Source organism: Alexandromys fortis, unplaced genomic scaffold (genome assembly GCF_014885135.2).
Source record: "Alexandromys fortis isolate MF-2015 unplaced genomic scaffold, M_Fortis_MF-2015_v1.1 scaffold_1, whole genome shotgun sequence".
In the NCBI taxonomy this organism is placed as follows: Eukaryota; Metazoa; Chordata; class Mammalia; order Rodentia; family Cricetidae; genus Alexandromys; species Alexandromys fortis.
The window spans coordinates 36,271,252-36,297,851 of record NW_026067927.1 but is presented as its reverse complement, the minus strand read 5'-3'; the positions used below and the strand labels follow the sequence as shown (position 1 = coordinate 36,297,851).

Sequence of the window (26,600 nt, the reverse complement as noted above, 5' to 3'; positions counted from 1 at the left end):
GTGAAGTTACAGGAGTGAATCCAATACAGGCTTTTGTCAGCCTTATTCAAGGAGGCACTGGAAGAGCTACCCAGAGACAGATAAGTATCCACGCCCAGGTTCCCTATAGGTTCTAGATCAGTACAGTGTTGGCCAATTCTTGTCATTTGCTGTATTAAGTGATTTACCCAGAATCCCTTGTTCTTTGCAAAAAAATCAGCCTGTCTGAAAAACAAAAATACCCGATAAAGTATTGAGGAAGCCCTACCTTGATGAGCTTTGTAGCAACACTGGCCTTACTGATGTGGCAAAAGTAAATGAAACAATTAATTGTAATTTTCATTGTAATAATGAGCACTGGACTCGGGGTCTCACCTAGTGTTTCACATCCATCAGCTGATTTCAGAACTCAGTCATACGTGTTAAATCTTAGCATATCCATCTATCTAGCAAACGAGAAGTATGTAGAAGGAAACGGACTAGGGCGGGTGCAGCATGAAGTCTGTGTCAGCTGTAGAGTCCCACGTGTATCTGGCATGCCCAGTACCATGCTGCCTGTTTCTCTGACCTCAGACAACAGAATCCTCACACTGTCGCGTAATGGGGCTTCTCCGTCAGCACCATGGGAAATGGCGTCTCCAGAACTTCATAGAAAATGCATCTGAAGCGTCAGAACCCTACCAACCCTGCGATTCATTCTCATACCCCTTGTCTTCATCTACAACACTCTCCACTCCATTCCCTGGGTCACACCCTTCAATACAGCCCGCATCACTCACTCTGTCCCTGAGAGAAGCGATGCCTCCATCCTCTCTCTGAAGAGAAGCCCCCAAGGACACAGCTGCTGGCAGCCCTCACCTAGGACAGCTTTTGTCCTGATAGTGTTCACAGCGCTGGGCCTGGGGCTGAAGCTGCTCCTTGCCACACCTCAGCCTTACTCTGTTTCTCATGCCAAGAGCCTCCATTTTTGAATGCGTCTTCATCAGGCCCTCTCGCCCGTTACTCAACATCCCCACTGCTGCTAACGTGACAGAGTATTGCATGGTAGGGGTCGCCCACAGTCGCTTCCCGTGGCTCAGTTGCAGCTGTTTACAGTCTCAGTGTTTCCGTGTGAACACACTGCACCCTTGCAGCTCTCTGACTGGGTTCCAGGACTCTCTTCCTCCAGTGGTCTTAACCCCACCCTTCTGGTCACCACGAGTGGCCTGCGCTACTCATCTGTCATGATCATAGACGTAAACGCTTCACACGCCATACTTTGCGACCGCCCTTAAATCCCCAACTCCAGCAATACTGTCTTCCTCCAGAGCCCCGGAGTCACTGATACAGCCCTCGTCCCACTTTCCTCCCCTCCAGGGTCTCCTTGTCACATATGCCAGCTTCGGTTCCACACGCTGGCCTCAAAACCACCCTGTACAGCCCTCAACTCCTCTGGGTTTTCTGTTTGGAAAAACCCAAGTCTCTGCCTCGTATCAGTGTAAGCGCCCAAGAAGCACAATGCATCTATGGAAAAAAATGACCTCATCTTAAATTGATCACCATAAACCTCAAATGGGAAAAATGGGCTCTTTCGTGGTGTTTGTTTTGTTTAGTTGTTTGTTTTGATAGATTTGATAGAGCCTTGCTTTTAGCTCTTCTCCAACTCCCTATTCAACCCTAGGCTAGTGTAAAGTCTGCTACCTCCTACCTGCACCCCCAGTGCTCCTGATCCACTCATTCCTGTAGTCTACCCGAAACTGTATCTGAGTTCTCGTCAAATCTACCACCTCCCTTATTAGCTCTTGGTTAGTCGATTTTGTGTATATTTAACTCAAAAAAAGGAAAAAGGGAAGCAAGAAGGGAGAGAGGGAGGGAGGAAGTTACTTTACTGTTGCCCTGACAACATTTCTCAAGGGAAAGGGTTCACTGGGGCATAGTTCCAGAGGGACAGCCTAAGTGGTGGTGGAGGACACAGCAGGGGCAGGGAGGATCTGCTGGCATGAGCAGGAGTCTGTTGTGCATACTGAGTTCATATTCAGGAAGAGAACTATGAACAGGACCTGGGCTGCAGTGCCTCAAGGCCTCAACCCTACTGACCCTCCAGTGAGCTCTGCCTTCTAAGATGCCACACCCCCACCCACCCCCAAATGGCACTACCAGCTGGAGACCAAGTGTCCAAACAAACAAGCCTCTGGGGGCCACTTCACATCAAACCACAACCAGGATGAAGGCAGAGATGGAGAAAGCGAGGAAAAAGAAAAGACTCTTGAGCCTGCTTCTCCCAGCAACTATTTATCCGTTTTTCCTGTCTCCTTCACAACACAACTCTAGAGCGCCATCTGCCCCACTGGCTACAGGGCCTTTCTTTCTCCTCAGTGCTCTGTGCCCATACCCTTCACGGTCCCCCAGAGCCGTTTCATCAGGTGACTCATGACCCCCAAATCATTATCTTCAGTAAGGAAACCACAATCCTCTTACTTAGGGAGAGCCGTGAGTGAGTGATGGCAAACGACCGTGCTTAGAGCACTTGTGTTGTAACTGTTGCTGCGGCCATCTCTAGACCCAGCTGCATGTCAGAGACCAAAGCTCCTTCCAGGCATGCAGCATACACTTCTCTGCTAACAGCCCCCCTTTTCTGATCCAGTGGATGCTTTCAGTAAATATTCCCTCCCTGTAACTAGGTCCCCGAAGGGAAGAATGCTGGAGTCGATTTGAAGTCCACAGTCTTTTGAAATTTGATTTCTCAGATTTCCATTGAGGACTGGGTGTTAATCATCCTGAAATGTGTGGGCGTCTCCACAGCATCGACCTGAGAAAGTCACTTCTCTCTGCCCCACTGGTAATGAGCCTCTCCTGCTCTTCCTCCTGATTTTTATCTGTCAATCACTTGGACAAAACTGACAAGTTGGAGTTCTTCAACAAAATCAAGAAAACTAATAACTTGTTAAAAGTAATGCTGTTAAACAGCAATCTCAGCACCAAGGTTTACCATAGCAACTGCTTTGCTTCGCGATTTCCATTTGCTATCTGTGTTGGGATCAGAAATTCATCTACAGATTTAACCCAACATCATTACAAAATCCCAACACAGTTTCCCTAAATATATGAATAAGTTTGCTATTAAGTTTATGTAAAAGATGAAAGAATTTTTTTAAAAGCCAAAGCAATATTTAAATGCATGACAAAGCTGAGGGACTCAGAGTGCCAAACCTTGGCATCTAATGTAAAGCTACATAAATAAAGACAGAGGATCCAGGAAAGGACAGGCCATATGAAATGGTATGCTTATTCCAGAAGTAAGTTACTAAATTCAACATGCATTTACCATATGTTCAGCCACCCAGTCCCTAGTATTTACGCTAGCGAGTAAAAACTTGAGCTCGAACAGAAACGTGTACACTGACATTTATAGCAGCTCTGCTCTTCTTTGCCAAAGGCTAGGAACAACCAATGGCTTCAGCAAGGGAATGGGTAGACAAAGCGTGGCCCCACCACACAGAGGATTCAAAACAGAAAGAAACGAGCTTTTCATGCACATGACTACACGGATGAGCTGAAGAGAGATGGTGCAGAGGGAAAGAGTCTGATCTCAAAGGGTTACACACACTATACAGTTCCCATGTATCTGCCGTTCTACAAAAGGCAAAAACGCTAGGGCCTCCTTTTTGTCTGGCACAGACATAGCTCATGGCCCAAAGAAGCACAGCTGTATGCAGCGGTCCAAAGCATGAGTGATGGGGAGGCACACTAGCCTCCACCAGTGGGGGGGGGGGCTCAGCAGCATCCACCAGTGGGGCCTCCACCAGTGAGGTGGCTCGCCAGCATCCGCCAGTCCCCACAAGGTACAAACACCTTCCGCATCACCGTTCTAAAGAGCAGACTCGAGCATTTCCTAACAGGAGAGGAAGCAAAACAGGCCTAGGCCTACACAGCAGCTCACAAAGAGTATGGCAAGGTCCACATTTGGATAACCCACCTTCTGGTTTTATGGAAGCTAAAGGCTTTGACAAGCTGAAAAGAACTTCATCTGCCATGAGGCACCAAGGAACACTGTCTTCTTTTCTTAACTATTATAGTGATAAAATACAACAAAGGAGAATAGAGAAATGGTTTGTTACAGCTCGCAGGTCATCACAGTGGAGAGGTCAGAGCACTGAGAGCCATGAAGCGAGATAAAGGAGATGGTCTAGGACTGGACATTTCTTTGGGACATTCTAAAATAAGATATGATGAAAATAAATCAACACAGAGTGCAAAAATAATAGTTATATGGGGAATAAACAACACAGGGTGGTAAAGCGGGCTAGAAACCAGGTGAATACATGCATGGAGGAGGTGGGGGCAGCCACTGTGTCAAAGCCATCACCGGGCCAGAGAGGGGAAGACTGGGAGCCAGCTAGTGACCAGAACAGTCCCAATGGTGTTCAGGCTGTGAACTCATTATCCAATGGGACAATAAGACATTCCAGAGGACAACTAGAGACAGTGACTTAGACAACTCCGTTCAGAGTTTTGCTGTCAAATAATGCAGGAAATTGGAGCCGTAATGGGAGTCAGGAGAGATTTATTTTTAAGACAAAGAAATAACGGCATGTGTGTATGCTGAGCCAGTAGTAGGCGGGAAAGCTGGCAGCACTAGGGAGGAAGGAAGACTGGGGAATGTCCTGGAGCAGCTATCCAGCCTGAGTGGAGGAGCCGGTTTAGGAAGGAGCAGAGGTGACTGGTTCAAGGAAAGAGAGGAACAGACTTCGTGAGCACAAAGGCATGTGGGGCAGTCTGTGTGTGGCGGTGAGCACGGAAGGCTTCTCTTCTGACAGCAAACAAGGTCCTCTGTGACCCGCGGGAGAGAAGGCATGACCGCACAGAGCAGACACGTGCAGCTCTCTGAGCTCTCAGGGTCTCGGTTTCTTCGCCTTTCAGCTGGAACTGATCACAGTCCCTCCATCACAGGTTTCTGTGAGGACTGAGATGGTTCCTCTGTGCTGCCTGTTGGCACTGGGAAACCTCTGCATCCCCAAACATGACCTCTGAGTGATGTGGGCCAGGGTAGGCTCTGTGCAGGTTTCACTGGGCATTCGCTCCTCTCCTATGGAACTGAGGGTAGAGGCCCAGCTTCCTTTACCCCACAGTACGCAGAAGCAAGAGTTGCACCTCTCACTGGTAACTCCACTACCTGGTATGCTGCAGATTCTTGAGAATGAATGAATGAATGAATGATCAGTGAGCGGATGAATTTAGGGATAAAGGAAGACAGAATGCAGCTTTCATGTCACCATACCGCCCAGTCTTGGATGCCCAACGCTCTCCACGGACCCTGCATGCCAATCTGCCCAAGCTCGGCAGCAGCCATGCCTCCACTGAGTTTCTGAAACTCCCTTTTTCTACCAAAATTATGAATAAAAATGGAGCATGGCCATTCTTGTCCGAGAGTATTTTCTTGATCCTTTGCCTTCCCCTAGCAAACAAGCACTGCTGACCTCTCAGTCTAATGCAAAGTGACATTCTATGCGACATCCAGGAGGAGCTGAAATTAACTCCGGCAAACGCCCGCACTGCTCCTCTGCCAGCGACTGCCTGTTTGCTGAGGAATCCAGGCTTCGGGAGGGCAAAGCTGTCCTATCTGCCAGCTGCGGGCTGTGAGTCTCTGGGTTGTTAACAGTGATTAGCATAGCGACATTTGACATGTGTGTGATTTCAACTAAGAAATCGAAAAGGAAGCCTCAGGGAGAAAATGTCTAGGGGAAGGTGTTGTGGAGATGGCACGGAACATTCTTTTTTCCCAGCACTTTGGAGCACTGTCTGGACTCCGAACTATCTCTTAGGGAGAGAGACAAGTTGGAATGTCACTAAGTAAACCTCCCAAAGGTATTCAGAAAGACTGGCCTGGGGAAGGAGAGACCCAGGAGCAATTCATTAAGGAAGGGGAGATGCTGGGGAAGGGGTCAAGACCTAGGAGTATTTATTCAGCAGGCAGGGAGCATAGGAGCCCAATTTGCTAGATAAGTATGTATATGTTAGATGTGAATTATAGTTCATATTTTAATGTATAAGCCAGTTTTCCAGAACATGAAAAAACACACCTGTGGGGCTGGAGAAATGGCTTGGTGGTTAAGAGCACTCACTGCTCTTCCAAAGGTCCTGAGTTCAAGTCCCAGAACCCACATGGCAGCTCACAACTGTCTGGTACCCTCTTTTGGTGTGCATATGTACGTACAGACAAAGCATCCATATACATGAAATATATAAATAAATATTTTTAAAAAAGAAGCCAGGTGGTGGTAGCACATGCCTTTAATCCCAGCACTTGGGAGGCAGAGGCAGGAAGATCTCTGTGAGTTCGAGACTGGCCTGGTCTACAAGAGCTAGTTCCAGGATAGGCTCCAAAGCTACAAATAAACCCTGTCTCGGAAAGAAAGAGCGAGAGCGAGAGAGAAAGAGAGAGAGAGAAAAGGAAAGGAAAGGAAAGGAAAGGAAAGGAAAGGAAAGGAAAGGAAAGGAAAGGAAAGGAAAAAAAAAAAGCACACCTGTGTATATTGTTTTCCAGTTCAGCCTCCCAGCCATAGCTTTCCAGGAAAGCCTTGTGAGGCAGTCACCAGCACAGACAGAAGTGACATTTCCCTACAGTCTCAGAATTGACTCAGCCTTAGGCACAAGGACCTGCTGCTTTGAAAGAACCTAGCGGGTGGGGGGCAGATGCACAGACAAGACAGATTCCTGGGCCCAATCCCTAGGAATCCCTGGGCCCAATCCCTGGCTCAGGGAGTAGGGTGGAGTCTGGGAATCTGTGACTTCAGCGTGTACCCAAGGTGACTGATGCAAGTGGCTTGTGGATCACAAACTCAGCAAATGCTAACTTAGAGAAGCCAGGCCCAGTCTAGCACAGACCTCTGGCTCCAAGGCCCTCCACAGGTTCACTGTTGGCCACCAATGCTGAGCCTCAGAGCTATACTGCGCCAGTCACCCTGTGGAGCTCAGTGTGACACACCCTGATTTCTCTTTATTCTGTTAGAATGATTACAGGAAGTTATCTATGCAATGCAAGGATTTTGTGGTGGGCGTTCTGGACCTGTGCCGAGACACAGAAGAGGTGGAAGCGATTTTAAATGGGGATGTGAACTTGCAAGTCTGGTCTGACCACCACCGTCCAAGTCTGAGCCGGATCAAACTCGCCATTAAATACGAAGTCAAGAAGGTAAGCTTCCTCACCCTTCCTGGTCTTCCTGCTTGGCTTTGCAGGGCCGCTGGCCTAGCTTCGTGCTCATGCATATCCGTGTCCCCACAATGTGACTGTGATGACACCCCATTCTGCCTGGAAGGGAACTGCCAGTTCCATAGAGCTGCTCAGATCTCACCACCCCTTCCTACCCGGGCTCCCATCCCCCAACAGAGAGGACTCCCAATCAGTCCAAGGCAGACCTTATGCCTGGAGAACAAAAATCACAGTCTCCAAACTGCTATAGGAGCACTCCCAGGAGAGCTCCCACGGGCCAGTAAGCAAACCCCAGGCCTTGCTGAGAAGCACAGCACTGAGCTGGGTTTCTGCCCCTAGGAATAGTCACATAGAGAGCAGCTTGGAGAAGAGGGCAGTGAGCACCATGGACCCCAGAGTCTCATAAATGTTCTTAATAGATAGCTCAAGTAGATGCCCAAAGGAAAGTTCATCGTCTCGTCAGTACATGCCAAGGCGTCTCCGTCCCCAGCCAGAGTTACACTGAAAGACCCTGTCTCACAAAATAAAACTTCTTTAAAGAAAAAAGGAAGAAGAAGTAACTAAATGATATTTAAATGGCCCAATTTGGGTCCTGGATATTTCTCTTCTTCCTTGATTATCCAAGTGGGAGCAGGCAGGGGGCATAAACCAGCCATGAACAAGGGACCTAGGAAGTTTTCACGATTCATAAGGTTTTCTGCTCTTTTACTTTAATAATGGTCAAAAGTCCTGACAAAAATGTTATTTCTCCAAGGCTCTGAGTCCAAAAGCAAAGCAAAGTTTTGCCAAGTGCTAGGGGAAGTCAAGCTTCAAGTTCAAATCTATATTCTCAGATTTTATGGGATGCATTTTTAACCTAACCCTGGAACTTACCAGGTTTTCCTTTTGCTTTGTTTTTAACCAAAGCACAGAAGTCTCATTCTGGAACTCTGAGACTTCCCACATCCTTGGGTTCAAACAAGCCTGCTGTGGGGGCTGCGTGACATTGGTGAAGATGAGCCGGGGTCCTCCAAATCTCTAAATACTCCTCTCTTTGCCAGCGAGGAGCTTCCTGCCCTATGAAGGGCAGGATGATTGGGTTTGAAACAGCCAGGAAACAGGAAATACTGGGGATCTGCAGTTTATAGTCACAGAATTTGACTAAGCAATCACAACCTTGCCTACCTTGTAGACAGACAGTGCCCTTTTTCCCCTAAAACATAAATTCAGATCCTCTAGCAAAACTGTCATTGAAGGTAGAATTATCCAATAAACCCAGATAGCTGGCCACTTCCTCACAGTCATGTCCCTCTTACTCTCAGCTAAAGGTACAAATGACGTGATAATGAATGAGATAGAAAACCCAAGCTCTCCATGGTCATGGTCTTTGGGGTCAGGATAAAAAGGCTTCAGGAGGGAAATTATTTGTCCTAATGGAATTTTCCAATTAAGGGAACCATAAAGGTCTCTAGAAATATCTGTCACGAATGTCAAGTGTCTGCTGCCTCCGTAGGTGGGAAGATGATAAAGGACCTCTGTGGAATGCTAACCTTGCTGATTTCAGAGACCTCTGCTGGGCAAATTCCCTCAGACCATGCATGCCATCATGCAAAGGCAGACAGCCCTGTAGCTTTTCTTGACATTTGTTCTATTGTGAATCACTAATGAAAATGCCTAGTATTAGAAGGGCTTATGAATCATACAATGGACTTTCAGTTTTAACTCAGGAAATTGAGCATGCTTTCATAAATACAGTCCTACCCTGGACATTCGGATTCCAAGTGACAAATGTCAAGGCCAGTGGACAAGTCCATTGATGGCCTTTTGTATCTGACGAATGGATGGATAGATGATAGACAGACAGACAGATAGACATGATAGACAGGTAGACGGACAGACAGGTAGGTAGATGATAGATTAGATAGATAGATAGATAGATAGATAGATAGATAGATAGATGATAGATTAGATAGAAGATAGAATATAGATAGATAGATGCTAGATTAGATAGATGATAGATAGATAGATAGATAGATAGATAGATAGATAGATAGATAGATATAGGCAGGCAAGCAGATAGACTATAAGGCCTAAGGTCCTGACCATGTGCTACCAGATCAGCCTATTAGTACAGAGATCAAGTCAGATTAGTTATTCTTGCCATTTTCACGGGCATCTAATCAGATGTGACCATTTAAGAGACATAAAAAAGATTTTACATTCAAATGCATTTAGATACCTTAAGTTAAGCAAAATCAGACAAATGCCTTTGCTTCAAGATACCCTAGAGCCCTTATTTTGTGTGACTACTCTCACAGAAAATATAGCATGCCTTACAAGACCCCAGAGCTCACTCTCTCATGGTGAAAAATTGTCTGTTTTATCTGTCTGAGGAAGGTGCACACAACCTCAGCCTCTCTGTCTAGGAAATGTTTGCACATGAGCGGCTGGGGACACTGTGCCTGACCGTGCATGGGGTAGTGCCTCTTATCTGAACAGCTGCCTCTTGGCAGGACTTAACCCTAGCATCTAGCCCAGTGTCTGTGGCCATTAGATGAAGACGGGGAGCCCCTAGTAAAGAGGACAATTCTGAGCTAGTGTAGGAGACAGATTTCGAGCCTGACTCATATTCTATAGCATTATGGTCTTGGTTGAGTCACTGAAGCAATTTCATGTTCTAGCTGCAAAAGCAGATGAACGTGCTTTTTCTTCATAGAGTTTTTGTAAATTTATTCTGGAAATGATGCAATCTCCTATACTTCAAAAGGGAAGCACCACTATTGCTATTTGGCGATGACTACCTTTGAAGACTCTAAGATGTCCTACTGACCTGAGACATTCTCTAACTAGTCCTGTTATCTCCCCCAAGAATGCTAAAATCTAGTATAAAATTCCCCTTGGAGTGGCCTAATGTCTTGCGAGGCTGTGACTACCCTCCATGACTTCTGCTTTTAGTCTGGCATTATGGTGCACGCCTTTAATCCTAGAACTCAGGAGGCAGAGGCTCTGTGAGTTTGAAGCCAGCCTGGTCTACAGAGTGAGTTCCAGGACTGTCAGGGCTACATAACAAGACCCTGTCTCAAAAACAAAAGAGGGTAACTCAACCTCGGTATTGCAGCACTTAAAGACAGTGTTCGAGATGTGGCTGAGGGTGAGCCCAGTGAGGTCAATTTGGGTCTAACCATTTACTGATGGAGTCACTTGAGTAGACACTTAGACTCTGTGTGCCTACTGCTCGCATCACTAAAGCTAGGGTAATAAGGCCAACTTCACAGGCTCTGATGAGACTCAAGTGGACTAAAATATGTGTATCTTAAATATGGCCAGACCTCAGCCCCTGTGGTTCTGAAGAAGGCAGTGTTAGTCTGCTGATTGCAGGGCTCGCAGCTAAGGGGGCATATCAAGGGCTCACTTGAGGACGTATCTGCCACCCACCTCCGAGAGCAATTTCACCTTATGAGAAATCAGAGATAAGAGCCTCTATCCCTCATGTCGCCTTGCACCAAAGCTCTACAGTGATGAGGCTGTGCCCTTCAGCCACTCAAAACCACCCCCCAACTCTGGCTTGTAGCTGCTCAAAATGCTTCATCATCTCCTTGGGCCATAGCCAGCTGAGTAGGCCTGCTGGCTGCCTATCTCGGTCTCAAATACCCTTCTCAAAGGCCTTCCTCTTCCACAATCTACTAACTCTAAATAAGCTTAGGGCATTTCTAGGCACACCCTCTGGAAAGGTCCAACGACACTAGATCTCAATTCCAGTTCAACCTTGATCCATAAAGCAAACCCAGTAGACAGTATGTGGTGACGCTCGGTGACTGTCACAGAGACCCAGAACCTGTCTTTAGTGAAGTATACAACTTGTCTAATGGAGAATACAGCCTCATTCCGTCTTCCTCCTCTTTATTGTTTCATGGTCTGTGGACTTAAAGGGGTGATGTCCGCCTTCCCTGGGGAGCTGTTTACCCAGGGTCGCCACGCAAACGCTGATTCAACTGAGGGAACCAGGTAGCTTCCTAACTGGACAGCAGAATTTGGTAACATCATGCATGTGGTATACGGCTTTACAAGTGTAAAAGATGCAAGAACAGAGGGTTGTGGAGGCTTGTGCAGTGGTTGCTGGGCCAGGCATTTGCATGCAGCTGTGAAAAGGAAGCCCAATTTGCAATAGAGACCCTGGGATGCTGGAGATGCCAGGATCTTGGGACATCGCCCTAGGCAGCTGTTTTTCCAGCAGGGTCCATGATGTTTTCAGTTTAGGCTTTTCTCCTCTCAGATGAACTTGGATTTTTCCCAAGATGAAGACTTCAGTCTTACCCTCAGGGCACCTTTCCTATTGTCCCAGTGCACAGCAGGAGGTTTCTCTTAAAGATGCTATCTTCAGTAATTACAGCCACCCATCTTGTCTGTAACTCTCTCCACTCTCTCCTTTCCCTTCCAGTTCCCACATTCGTCAAATAGTTTTGCTCCCTTTACTGCACTGTCTCTCACCCACAGATTCGAATAAAAGCCGTGAGAAGTAGCCCTTGCCTAGCCTATAAGCTCACGTCTTGAGATTTCTTCTAGCAATGTCGTCAATAATTCTGATCACAGGCAGAATATAGCTAAGTTCTTTGCCAGAAAAAAGAAAAAAAAAAAAAGAAGAAGCACGGACAGTGTGCTTATGACGCTACGAAGACTCAAGAGCTGGGCCTCCCCTGCTCATTCTGTCCTAAACTCCCACGAGGATGGTCCATTAAGCTCTGCATATAGCGTTTTAGGGCTTTTCTAACTCTAAGTTACACACACACACACACACACACACACACACACACAAATTAATCTTGAAAAACAGCTCAAAGGTCTACAGAGCACACGATCATCTTTAATACAACAGCAACCCCACTCCATACCAATTTCGTATGTTAGTTACTTTCTCATCTTGAGACAAAGATACCTAACAAAAGCAATTTAAGTTGGGCGGTGGTGGCACACGCTTTTAACCCCAGTATCAGGCAGGCAGAGGCAGGTGTATCTCTGTGAGTTCGAGGCCAGCCTGGTTTACAGAGGGAGTTCCAGGACAGCCAGAGAAACTCTGTCTCAAAAAGCAAAAACAAAACTTAAAGAAGAAAGAGTTTATCTCACAGTCTGAGTGTTCGTACCATGACAAGGCAAAGAAGCAGGGGAGTCACTCTGCATCTGTAGTCAGGAAGCAGGAGAAGCTGGTGTTCAGCTTGTTTTCTTGTGTTTATTCCGTCCAGAAGTCCCCCCCGCCCCCCGCCAACCCAGTGGAATGATTACAGCGCACATTTAGGGTGGGCTCTCGCACCTCAATCAGCCCAGCCTAGGAACTCCTTGGCAGATATCCCCCAGAGGCTTGTTTTCTACTGATTTTATACTCTGTCAGTTTGACAATCATACTAACCATCACACATACCAAGCCAGCAACTTCTACAGCTCTTTCCCTGATGCTACCCCTCATTTTGAGATTCTTCTATAAGCACAGGGACAGAAACTCGTAAAAATGTGTCCACGACTCAACACCATGTTAGTCTTTCCTTAGAGGGCAATGCTGAGGGGGAAACAGCTCAGTGGGAGAGTGTCTGGCTGCCAGGAAGACGGAGATTTGGTTGGGCCAGATGAACACCTTGTGCTCATTTTATAGACTTGTCATAAATGGATCCATTTTTCTACTGGAAAAGCTGCTAGAAGGAAACAGCTGGACAGCAGCCCTGCACGGTAGCTAGGAGCTTGGTGGCACGGTTCTTGCTTACCAGGTATATGGATATAGACGCTAGCCAGGGGGCTTCTCAGGAAAATCACATGCTGTTCTAACCTTCCAGAGCCTCACAAAAAAAAAAAAAAAAAAAAAAGAGAGAGAGAGAGAGAGAGAGAAAGTGAGGTCCAGCAGCAACCACAAGCAGCTGGCATTGTCCCCCGTGTGCATCCTCCATGGACAGGACACTGGGGAGAGGGCAAATGACCTCTGTTGAGTCCCATTTCATTTCCTCTGTCTGCACAAAGCACAGGCAAGGCCAGTGAACAAAGGGGACCTGGGGACAGGAGGCCGTTCCAGAGGACACTGGAGGGGCCAGGCAGACAGGCACATGCCCAGGCAGACATTCTCCCACTGTGCTTCCCTGCGGCGCATTGTTCCAGCAGATGCTCAGCATCGAGATGAGAGCAAGCAGCCTGGCTGGTCAGGCGCTACCCCAAGCTGCGCTGCGTGAGGCTGCCCACTGCCAAACCATGTTGGTACCAACGCGTCAATCATCCACCTCTTCAGGGATTCCTTTCCTTACTTCCGTGGCTCCAGCCTGGCCACGTGGCACCAAAGTGCCCAGTGTCCATTAATCACCTGGCTTAGAAGGGCTGTCTTTTATTCCAGGAAGTGTGGTTTTCCCCAGCAGGAAATGTTAATGAAAGAATGAATAATCAGAATGAATATATATGACTCATGATCCCTTTTCTGCCTGAAACACCTCCTAAGAAAGCAGTAGGGAAGTGCCTGGCAGATGCCTACTTCCTTGTGTCAAAGTCTCAATGCCCTTTATGTGTGTAATTCCATCTTAGGACTTCAGTTTTCGCATCTATATATAAGAACATTTAACCTAAGAAACAATCTTCAATCTTTATTAGCACACATAATCTAAGAAAATTGTATGAACACAATAGATTAGCCAATTGACGATATTTATCATGTTGGCTTTGTATGCAGAACCACCCCTCCGACTAAATGAGCACCTCTCAGTTCAGTACCACTATTTACAATATTTTGGGCCAGGCCATATTTTTTTTTTTTTTTTTTTTTTTTTTTTTTTTTTGCTGTGAGGAATGCCCAGGGCATCACCCCCCTCAACTGTACCAACCAAAATGCATCTGACTGCAATTTCCTTCTGAGAACAAGGCGGACAGAAACACCCTCTGTGGGAAATTCTGGACTCATTTCCAGACTCTGGGCTACACAACCCCTTAGTTCTAAGTCTCCAGGATAGGAACCATCGCTATCCAAGGACTTTGTACCCCTCTTCCCTAACAGAGCCACCTGGGAGCTCTGTGACAGAGGCCTGGCCCTAACCAGTCCTGAACAGTAAGCTTCAAGGGAAGCGCATCAGTTAGTGCTTTTAAAGCTCTCAAGAGGTTCTCAGCTTTGGAGCATGAACTCACAGAAGGTGGGGGTCTCTCTGGAAACAGTGCACATCCTGTCTGTCACATGCTCCTTGCTGCTCCTCCAATTCTGTAATTAGGACTCGTGATTAAAAACACATCTAGCGGAACCTAGATGACGCTCAAGGCTGTCCCTAGAATATAGACTCAACATCTCCAATGCCTCTGCTATAAACTCTGTCCCTTTGGGCTTGGGAACCTCAGGAAGCATCTTGCTATCCAGGGAGACCCTGGCAATCTCAGGTGAGTCCCAGTGGGTCCTGCAGTCAAAGGGAAGCAGTGGGGACTCTGCCTTCGGGTCTCACATCAGGAAGCCCTGGATACTCACAACTGGTCTCAGGCACGCTCTCTCATTAGCCCGAGTTACTACTACATCCCCACATTCCACCCTGGATAGAGGGACACAGTATGTGGAAATGCCTGTAGGCCCCTCTGCCCTCCTACAGGCAGCTTGTAAAATGCCTGACACAATTTTCTCTAATGACAGGACACTACTGTTAACTTGCAGAAGGGACCCCTGGTCTTGGAGGTGAGAGCTGCCACTGTCAGAGCATGGCTGCCTTTTTCAGCTGTTTGCTACACATGAACCATTGTGTAAAAGAAGAATCTTTTGGAGCACTTTTTCTCTTTGGTTATCATGTTTCCTGTGCCTCACAATTTTATTTTATTTTTTATTTTTATTATTATTTTCGTTTGTTTGTTTTTTCGAGACAGGGTTTCTCTGTGGCTTTGGAGCCTGTCCTGGAACTAGCTCTGTAGACCAGGATGGTCTCGAACTCACAGAGATCCGCCTGCCTCTGCCTCCCGAGTGCTGGGATTAAAGGCGTGCGCCACCATCGCCCGGCTTGTGCCTCACAATTTTAATGCGCTCAATTGTATCCATTGGGTCCTGGGCTTGTTGCAGCAGACTGAGCTAGACACAACTACATTTAGAATTGAGGGTCAGGAAGCAGGAAGGAATCTGAAGGGCTTTTACCACAAGAACAGAAACTCCTCTTCATCCCCAAGAACAGATGCAAACCATTTACTATCACAACATGCAAAAAATAAGAACTATCTTCAGATTATCATTTTTATCCCATAGATCAAAAAGATCTTGACTTCTGGCTAACTCTAATAAATAGACTTAATGCTAAAGAAAAATGTACATTTGGATCATATTTTTTTGTTCTAAATTTCCATAGATTTAGACTTTAAATGAGGAATTGATCTTTCACAAATTCCTTCCATTGTGTCCCATAATGCCCCGCTCCTTTTTAGCACTCATCTGTCTAAAGACACTTGCAAATCCTCTTCATGGAAGGTGAGTTTTGTAAGTATAATTGCAGATGGAAAACTTTGCTTAATATGGATGCGTTAGTTAATGCAATCTGAGCCACAGTTGACATCATGCCTGAATGGTATTAGCCTCTAAGTGATCTTCCTGCATCTTCTCTCTCCCTCGTACACACACACACACATACACACACACGGGCACGCACACACGCACGCACACTCGCGCACACACAGTAATCATATCAGGTCATGTCCAAGCTTAAATCTGCTCTCAGTATAAACGAGGAGCTCAGTCTGTGATCCTCACTGAGGCTGGGCTCATGGCTCACAGTTGGTCACGAGGGTGATGTCAGGACAAACTACAGAAGTAGGATGGAGTAGAGAAGCCAGTGGTGGCTCCCCAGAAGCCTACGGAGAGTGCCTAGCACTGGAGGAGCCAAGCAGGAAGGCTGGGTCCATGGTTAAATGCAAACTACCTGCAAGGAGAGGCCACTACCTCCCAGGCATGTCTGGGTAGGGGGCTCCCATGGTGGGGATTCTGCAGTCTCTCTCTTTGAGTGAGCCTTCAGCAACCTAGACTCCAGAAGCCAAGGGTGGGTGCCCCTTACTGGTCGGGGGACCCTGGCAGGCTGGCAGCTTCTTTCCCTTCAGCACTGTCAACCACACCATGCCCAGGGCCCACTCAACCACCCCATCACCCCCAGGGCCCACCCCGCCACCCCCAGGGCCCACCCCGCCACCCCCAGGACCCACCCCACCACCCCATCACCCCCAGGGCCCACCCCGCCACCCCGCCACCCCCAGGGCCCACGGGCTGCTCCGTGGCTTGGTTCCTGCCTTCTTCACTCTCTTCTTCACACTGAACTCCCTTCTGACCTCCCCCATGGCCTAGTCCTCCTCTTTAAACCCTCCACACTCCACAACCCCATCCCTTCAGCTGTCCTGATTCAGAACAGTCTCTCAGGGGGCGTCCTAATCACCCCATCTCAGCATGACGTCACTGTCTATCCCTCCCACACAGCCGCTCCTCCATCCCAATGCCGTCATTTGTGGAGAACGTGATATGTTTATTTAGTTATTTAATTTTTCACTCAAATCCTCCGGTTAGAATCTACACTGTGTCCTTAACTTAGGGCAGACCCAGGCAAGTAGTCTCAAAACTACTGAGATAATTACTGAAGAAATGAATGAATCACACCTGAGCTCCCATCCAGTCTTTCCAGTGAAGACAACAGAACCCCAGGCTCCAGGTGAAGGGCAGTCCTAAGAGCTGTGGGAGGGGCTCGTGGGCCCTGAGGCTCTAAAGGGGAGGAGCAGAACTGGAGCCCCAGGATCTACATTAACCACCTAGCACCTCACTCTCAAACTACCAGTCCCTGGAACCCAGGTCATGTCTGATGGCCTTAGCGTACTTTTAAAAAATAATTTGAACATAAAATTCCATTTAATAAAAAATATTAGTGATTTGATCTCCAAATTGCAACTGAGGAAATAAAAAATTAATCCCTAGTTATTATATACTTGTTAGTATACTTAATAACCGATGTAATAAGTATGCTAATTATAGAAGAGTCTTATGAATCACCCTCTCCTACTTCTTATTCCACTTACTATGGGACCTAACTGGGTGCACCCTGCTGACTTCTCTGGCCACTCCCGTTTTGATGGGTGTCAGCAGGTAGAGTTTGATGGGAGCAGAGGTCTACTCAGCTGACTGTGAACCATGTGACAATCAATAGGATCCAGCCTGTATCCGCTAAAGGGCTACACACGGGGAGGGTGGGGTGGACCTGAGTCCAGCCAGACGGTAAAAAAGACTAAGACAAAGATGCTGGGGAACGAGTCATGGGGAAAGAGGTGGCTTTGAAAGACGGAGTCAGAAACGTAAGGAAAAATAAAGCTGTCCCCAACACAGGGAACATGGGCTTGCAGATGGCCAAGGGGGGTGCGCTGGGGAGCAGGAGGCAACATGAAAGAGGGGAAGGAAGCCTAGGGTAAGGAAAAGCCTGGCCATCTGGGAAGGGCTGAAGGACAAAGTCTCCTATAGAACAGGGCAGGGCTGTTCGGGTGGCCTCTGCAGACAAGAGTTCTCATATCGCTTATCTTGTTTCTTATAGGACATGGTAAAAATAAGGAAGATAATTAAAAGTAAGGCAGTAACTTGCACTCCTGTACCTCAGACAGCAGCTGCTTTAATTTGTTTTCAGGCGTCTAATTCTTTCCTGTGCACATAGATTTGCAGACTTCTCGCTTTAGAGTAAATGATTTTGTAATTCGATTCGTTATTAGAATGGAACTGTTTTTCTGTGTTTTTCATAGGTGGTCTTTTCTATGCTAGCAGACAACCAATGTGCTGTTGTCTACGTTTTCCTTATTGTTCACACTTGAAATACACTTACATTTCCCTACAGTCTCAGCTACATTTGCCATTACTGTGACAAATACCCACCACGGGGCTGGAGAGGTGGCTCAGCAGTTAAGGGCACTCGCTGTTCTTGCAGAGGACCCAAGTTCTGCTTCCAGCAGCCGTGCTGGATGGCTCTGTAGCTCCAGCTTTAACTGTGAACTTGACACAGCCCAGAGTCACCTAAAGGAAGTCTCAGGTGAAGGTCTTCCCACATCATGTGGTCCTGGAGGCACAGGGCATTATCTTGATAGCTTATAGGCATAGGAGGGCCGAGCTCGCTGTAGGAGGTGCTTTTCCCTAAGCAGATGGTCCTGGACTATATAGGAGAGTTGTTCTTAGTCCAGGAGGGAGAGCAGCAAGCAGCCTTCCTCTGTGGTTTCAGCTTCAAGTTCCTGCTCAGGTCCCTGCCCGATTTCCCTCCAAGATAGGCTATGGGCATAAGATGAAATAAGCCCTTTCCTCCCTGGTTTGCTCTTGACCATGGTGTTAGTCCCAGCGACAGAAAACGAACTAGAATCGGTGCTGAGAGACAAAAGTGGGGGTGTGGGAGTCTGTGGACAGCACTGGGTCCAGGGAAGGAATGTGCGGCACTGTAATTTCAGATGTAGAAAATACCAGTTTCTAAGTCAAGCACCAAGTCAGTCTGGTCCGCCAATCATAGGATGAATTGCTCAGATCCCTAACTCACCCCAGCAGAAGTATAATTCCAATAAGGGAAGAGGTGGAAGCCGTTTTATGAGCATCTCACAAACGGGGCAAGCTGAGAGAGGCACTCGGGAAGAGGGGAGTGGAGGAGTCCCCTGGCAGGTGCCAGCAGAGGCCACCCTCCTCTTCACACAGGCTGCACTCTGGTGCCAGCTGCAGCCACTCGCTTTCTAACAGAAAAGGGAGCACGTCACCTCATGTCAATCAGTTGGGAAAACGCCATGCAGAGACCCAGACTCGCACACATATAGAAAGGGCCTCTCTTCTGAATCCTTAGCCACCACACTGCACTGCCACACTGTGCTGGCCCCAGGTGTTGGGAAAGCCTTCCTGCCTAAGAGGCTGGCAGAGGAGTCCCTGCAGGAATTGACTGGGAACCCTTGCTCTGCTTCCCAGAGGTCTGCAGAGGTACCTCACCTCTCACCAGCTCCTCCCCTTACCATCCTCATCCAGCTCACCTGGGTCACTTTCAATTAAAGCAGCATCGTACATGATTAGTGTTTATCAGTTTTTAATTGTTTATGTGTATTGTGTTTTGTCCCCATGTGTGTCTGCATGCCACATGTGTACCTGGTGCCTTCAGCAGCCAGAGCGGGGTATCAGGTCCCATGGGACTAGAGTTACAGACACCAGTGAGCTGCCGCGTGGTGCTGGGAATTGAACCCGAACCTGGTTTCTCTGCGAGAGCAATAAGAGCTCTTAACCACTGAGCCATCTCTCCAGCTCCACATATGGCTATAAGGACCTTCGTTCTGTGGGCAAAGGGAAGTGCTGACTGACTTGGAAGCTGCTTTTGGTGACCACCGAGGTGAAATTTAGTGAAATTAAGATCCTTTAGAGAGGGTTTACAAAGACAGATTTCAACCACCAAATCCATTAGCAGCCATTATGGCTCCTAAGCTGTTATCAAACCACTGCCCTGAGGGAGCTGATAGCTCTCTGCAGGGACAGGGGACACCCACAGGCTTGCAATGGCCCTCATAGTTGTAATCTATTGCATTTGCAGACAGAGCAGTTATCCTCAAATCTCCTTACATAGCTGTTAAGAGATGTCTTCCCAAAATAATTGAATGCTTCCCCTAAGAAATGCATGTTTCTGGAAAAAAGGAAAAAAAAAGCCCTTTTACTGTGATGTGGAGAAAACCTCCTATGAAACAACCACTGGAACCATAACCCGGTGTGATGGCTCAGAGCTACCCTGAGTGAGCCGTTCAGTGCTGTTTTGGTCACCTCACCCAGCGCAGGGACTGACGTGGCATGTCCTTCTGTCTATGCCTTGCTTTATTGGTTGATGAATAAAGCTGTTTTACTTTGCTCGTGGACTTCTAGTTTGTAGTAAGTTCCAGACTAAAGTGGCGTATGGCATCTTCAAATGTTCTCTTTAATGAATTGACCAGACCCACAGTCAGTGCTCATCAGGGGCAGGCTGTAGGTCTCTGAGTGGCAGGTGACACACAGGCCACTGTGGTGCTGTAGGCTACTAATAGGAAAGGAGGTTTATCCTAAGCTAGACCTGTTGTCAGAATGACTGTATCACTCATGCAGTTTGATACGTTATCTGGATATGCTTATAGATAAGGTTAAATACATGATGGCTGGAGATGCAGGCATAACCAGTAAGAATACAGATCTCACGGTGGCAGGCACGGCTGGGCTCACATCTTGGCTGTATGGCCTCAGTTTCTGAGCCTCAGTTTCTTCATTTGCAAACCAAGAGCTAAAATTAGATCTATGCCATAGGCTCTTGTAAGGAAGTAATCAATACATCCATGTCATTCAGAGCATCTTAAATATGCAATCAATGGTGAGTCATGCCCACTTTCTGCCTTCCCTTGAGGATGTGAATCTGACTCAGTGTGCCCACCTGGCTTGCCAAGAAATCCGGTCTCAGTCTGGGCTGGGCATTCTCTACTTGGGCCTGAGGATCCACCTGTACAACCATAGGAGGACTCTGACTTGTGCCCCCTGTGGATACCTTAGTCACTCCAAATGCTGATCCCCACCATCTGGCCTAGCTATGGCTCCCTGTTGTCATCCAACATCTTTTTAGAGCATCCATGGTATGTTGGGAGAGCAGGTATCAGGGATGGGTACAAAGCAGACAGAAATCCCAAGTCTCCAATATATCACCACGGAAAAACCCTCCCAGGGCGATGGTGCTATGGCCCTGAATGTCCACAGAGAGCATGCTTGGCCCTGCTCTCCAGAGCAACACTTAATGAAACCTGTGTACACCATCCACAGGAGACCCCCAAGCCCTTCCCTCCTCTCTGGGTCTCTCCTATCCCACTTCGGTGGGCCTGCATCACCCCAAATGCCCTGTGATCTGGGAGCCGCTTCCTGCTCTACAGACACAGGGCCCTCCTGGCCATGACTCAGGAAAACAAAAGCAAAAGTAGTCACCCCATCTTTCAGGATGTGTCTTCGGCTGACTAAACAAAGCAAGCTCATCTTCCAAGCAGGCTTTTTCAGATGCCAACCACATGCACAAGGCCAAAGGAGGAATGTACTTGTGGCTCAGGGCAGGGCCAGCAGCGCTGGCTCACACTGCTGTCCATGGAAGGGAGACTAGGAAGGAAGGGAATAGTTATGGGAGCCACACTTCATACAGAAGGTGGAGAAGGGAAAGAACACGGATGAGAGGAGCTGGGATGAGGGGGGCATGGGGAACAGACAGGACACAGGATGAGTCTGAAGGCAGAGAGGGTGTGAGTAGGGAGCAGGGAAGGATCTCTGGCCCAAGTCTCCTAGAGGAGATTATGTGGAATGTTGGGCATGGAAATTGAACAAAAGTGCTCCAGTTATCTGTGAGGAAATGCAATCTAAAGGCTTAGGAAGACCGGTGACAACATCACTTACAGTTACAGGGCCCAGTAAGTCTGGCAGGGCTCAGCATGTTCACTGGTGGCTGAACTGAGTGACCCTCTGTGGCAGCTACCTTCCAAGAAGGAGCCTTCCCAGGACTGAAGGCTGATGCTAAGGGTGTCTACGCTGCATCACACAAGATGCAGTCACATCCCACTGGCCAAAATAGGTCACTAAGAGCTAGACCAGCTCTCAGTGCAAAGCTCCAGGGTAATCAGAAAGGGAGATTCTGACACCACCATCTTTAGCGAAATACTGTCTATCCCAGGAGAAGAACATTAGGACTTCCTGTCTGTAAAATGCAGCAGATCAGTAGGAGAAAGCAAAAACTCACTCATGAGGTCAATTGCCCCATAGAGCCACGCCCTATAAAATCCATATTTGATGAGAGACTACTCCATCTGTTAGAATCTAATGAACAAGCCATGCTTTTAAAGATCTTGGATGTTAGCATAGCAGTGGATAATAAATGCTTAACCAATTCTCGTAGTAGCTAAGTGACAAAAGATAAAGTGGAAGACCCGGGCTGGAGAGACAGCTCAATAGTGAAGAACGCTCTGCTCTGGCAGAGGACCCTGCTTCAGTTCCCAGCAGCCACGTGATGGCTCGCAACCATCTGTAACTCTGGTTCCAGGGACTCTGATGCCCTCTCCTGGCCTCCATGAGCATCAGGCCCAAATGTGATATACACAAACTCATACCACACACAGGAAACAAGGAAGGAAGGAAGGAAGGAAGGAAGGAAGGAAGGAAGGAAGGAAGGAAGGAAGGAAGGAAGGAAGGAAGGAAGGAAGGAAGGAAGGAGATAAAGCAGGGAGCTACAATGGGGAGGAGAGATAAGGTTCCACTTGGACAGTATTGAGGAAGATTGTGTACAGGACAGGTTTAGGAGGAGGTCAGCAGGGATGGCAAGGCATTTAAGGAGAAAGTGACAGGGTGCAATGTCGGTAAGTACCAGATTACCAACAGTCTCGCAGATATGGGAACAGACAGGAAGTTGTTTCTCATCATGGAAAGTGGCTGCTGGTCTGGCCCCTTGATTAGCTGCATAAGGACCAGTTCTTAAGAGAGCTGCATCCTTGCCAGCCAAATATTCCTCCTTCCCTGTCTTGGAGTGGTGGAAAGGCTGGAGATGACCAAATTTCCCATCAGCCAACGCACCTCCAAGCCTCTGATCTTCCCTCTTGGATCTTAGAGCCTAGGGGTAGTGTTTGCTGTAGGCTTAATATCGTGTGACTAAAGGCCACCCAAGCCACGTCTGGAAAGAAACATAAAAACAATTCTGCATAGCTCCAGATGGCTCTGAAAATTCAATTAAACCCACAACTAGCCCAGGAACCTTCCCCATCATAATTATATTATTGATCATTAACATTTAAAGAGGCTGCAAACAGAATACTGGACACTGCAATAAATTATCATTGTCCACGGGGCAAGCTCAATGAATCAGCTGCTCCTGGAGCCTTGGGAGACTGTCTGGTGCTGTCATTTAGAGGACGTTGCTCTATTCTTCAGTGCATGGGGTACAGCAGGGGTGGCAGTGGGGGCAAGGCTGTACACATAAAAACTTCCTTTCTGGATATCTGGTCTACCCCTGTAAAAAACAAGGCTGCTGCAGCTTCTTCTGTCACCCGAGGCCCTGACGCTCTGACTCGTGTTCAGCCTCCATCTTATCGTGGCATTTCTCAGAGATGAGGAGAGAACATTAAAATTATCCAAAATGGAAGACTTGGGGAATAGGGTGACCACGGTGTGTATGAACAAGGCAAACTAAACCAACATCTGCTGAGTGTCAATCAGGGATTTCTGCCAGGTTTTTGGTTAAAGCCAGTGTTTCTCAACCTGTGGGTTGCGGCCCTTTGAACATCCCTTTCATGGGGGTGGGGGGGTCACATATCAGAAATCCTGCATATCAGATATTTACATTACAATTCATAACAGTAGCAGAATTACAGTTATCAGGTAGCAACAAAAATAACTTTATGGTTGGGGGTCACCATGACATGAGGAACTGTATTAAAGGGTTGCAGTGATAGGAAGGTCGAGAACAACTGGTGAGCAGTAATGTTCTTTAAACACTCAAGTGTGAAAGGAGAGCGTAGCATATAGAGCTATTAGACACGCCTCTAAAATGCCTTAAAACATGAGCCTCGTGTGGAAAGAGGCTTTTGGGAGAGAAGGGATGGCTAATTCACAGTCTGACAAGGGGAAGAGAAGTCGGCAATCCCTGCCTTGGGTGATCAGAAGCAGAGCCATGGTGCCCAAGCCTGGGAAAGAGCAGCAGTGAAGTAGTGGACTCTGTCAGTGTGCCTGGGGCACCATTCTCAGCTGTGAAATGGTGAACACTATCAGTGTGCCTGGGACACCATTCTCAGTTGTGAAGTAGTGGACACTGTCAGTGTGCCTGGGACACAGTCCTCAGCAGCTGTGGTGACAGACTGCCCTGTAGGAAAAACGAACATAAGGAAAGACAGACATTTCTGATTGATAGTAGTGATCTAGAGGCAAAAACAAAGGAGAGGGATTGGCTGTCTTTGCCCTACAAAAAGTCCACACGACGAGGAGCAGTTTGGTCAGAAGAATGCAACCTCCACACCCAGAACCACAGAAAATCAGCTCCTGAAGAGTGGTGGGCAGAGGGCTGGCTGCACCTGGCTTCAGCACCGAGTACTAACGGGAGAGCAGGCAGAGCTTGAGTGCAGAGCTGCACGGGTTTGCAGAGGCTTGCCCAGGGTGTGCAGCAGCCTACCTGGGGCTCTTTGTAAGCAAAGCAGAGTTGATGGCCTGCACCCAGGACATTTAAGAGCAGGTGGAGTAATCTGGAGATGAGAAGCTGGGAATGTAGCTCAGTGGTGAAGAGCTTAGTAATGTGTGAAGGCCTGAGTTTGACCCCCAGCACCACAATGTGTGTGTGTGTGTGTGTGTGTGTGTGTGTGTGTGTATGTGTATGTGTGGTGTACATACAGAGGAGTCTGTATGCCATCCAATCTGAAGGGACTTAGTACCATAAGGACTGAGAAGTTAATGGACACCCCAAAGGTAGAGCCTTAAGCATCTTAGAAGACAGACTCTGTATTCTGTGCTTAGAGGTGTGTGCCAAGTACCAAAAGGCATTTACCACACATCTGGTGTACTCGTGGACGACTCCCGACCAACAGAGACGTTTACCACACATCTGGTGTGCATGTGGACAACTCCCTACCAACAGAGACGTTTACCACACATCTGGTGTGCATGTGGACAATTCCCTACCAACACAACCCGGTTTATATTCAATGCAGCCAAGACCTAGAGCATCAGGGTCACATCCATATCATTCTAATTCTTAACCAATGTCTATTCAGTTTTTCAACATTTACATCTCAAAATATCACAACATTGGCAACAGTCACATTTTGTAAGTTTGAGAAACCCAAAATTTAAATTTAAAAAATGATGGCACCAAATCCCAAGTATATGCCAACTCTAAAACTGCATAAAAAAATAAGTGTCAGGAAAACTAAATATGGGCAAATATGATATGCAAAAGTCAGCATTGTTGTATAAATTCATAGGAGATGAAGTTAATTTTAAAGTATAATTTTAAAATAATTACATAAAATGAAATACAATTTTTTTTCTTTTTACATTCAAAGCAGATCAAATGTATCGTTCCCAAGTCATGCACACACTGATCAGAAAAAGAAATCTGAAAAAACCTAGAAATATTAAGATATAACCCTAAATGATTTCTCATAGACTCTTGCATCCAGTGCAATGATCTAACATTTTATCTGCTAATACAAGGGAGTCTTGTGAAAACAGTGCACCCACCCACCCTACCTGAGCCCCATCTGCCTCGGCTGGAATTTCTATGCTGGTCACACTTAGGGTTTGTATTTGGTGAAAGCATTTTCAGTCTGTCTTTGTCTTCTTTCATTTCCCTAAACACAGGTACAAATTCCATGCAGATTTCCTGTATTGCCCGCCATCAATAACTGTGAGTCTGTGCTCTTGTTGATAAAGAGTTTGAATTAAGACTCAAAGATTACTCTTGTAAGAAATAAAATGTTGCTTTTAGTGATGATCAAATTTCTTTCTCTACTTACGAACTACCAAACAAAAGTTCTCTGTTAAGAAAAGACAGCTCTGGCTAATTAAGACTGCAGTGCATGGCAGAAGTGTTTTATAATTATGAAATAAAATATGTCAGCAAATATTAAGACTTGCCCATAAATCACAAACTAGATCCATGTTTCTAAGCCAGTGAGAATTCCCATGAGTAAGCCCTGGTTGTGACCGTATAAAGACCAAAGAGGTGTCTGGCTCGCTCACAATCCCTGGGACCAAGACTGGCACCTGGCAGGCCCCACATGTCTCTATCCCATGGATCTTTGCACCCACAGGGCATAACAGCCACAAGAGTGCCACAGGGGTACCCAATAACATGACCAATTATCCAGTCTCAGCTAAGACTCAGGGAACTGGAACCACAGCTCTGCCAAGTAGGATGTAGCAGGTGGAGTTTGGCCAGGGGTCTGAGATCAAACGAGGTCCCTCACCAAGGCAATTTTTAGGGCTGAGTATGAGTTATTTTAAGCTGTAAATCTCCATGACCTTTCATGAGACTACAGGCAGAAGACAGATCAGACACTGGGGCCATCATGAAATCAGTTCCTGATAGTCTTGTCCAAAAGTGGGTGAGAGAGCCCAGGGTTTTGTCTTTAGCATGATAACTTGCTCCTTCTAAGAGGACAGAATAGGAATAAACTGGTTTTGAGCCATCCCCTTGCATATTCCCGGTGTCTGTCTGCACTGGAAGTTGGCTGACCAATGAGTAGGTGCTGAGAGACAAGAGTTCTACATTATGCTCCGTGGCATGCAAACCTGGAGAAATCACCACCCCTCTGCCTTGACTTGTCTGATTTTAAATATACCTTTTAAAAATACAGGAAAACAATTCAAAATGTTACATTTGAAGTCACATCAGCCTGGGTTGAAGACCAGATCTTGTTATAAACAATCACTTGTGTAGCTGGCTACAAGCTAGTGACTTCTGTGTATCAGGCCCCTCTACTT

At 47.1% G+C, this 26,600-nt stretch overlaps 1 protein-coding gene across 1 annotated transcript in view; it reads left to right on the top strand.

Annotated features, from left to right (window-relative positions):
* Positions 1-26,600, top strand: part of Trpc7 (transient receptor potential cation channel subfamily C member 7) — a 113,084-nt gene that overhangs the window by 30,505 nt on the left and 55,979 nt on the right. Inside the window, exon 6 of the mRNA XM_050143767.1 lies at positions 6,968-7,150. Within this exon, the coding sequence (XP_049999724.1) occupies positions 6,968-7,150 (183 nt within the window). The remainder of the gene's footprint in view (positions 1-6,967; positions 7,151-26,600) is intronic.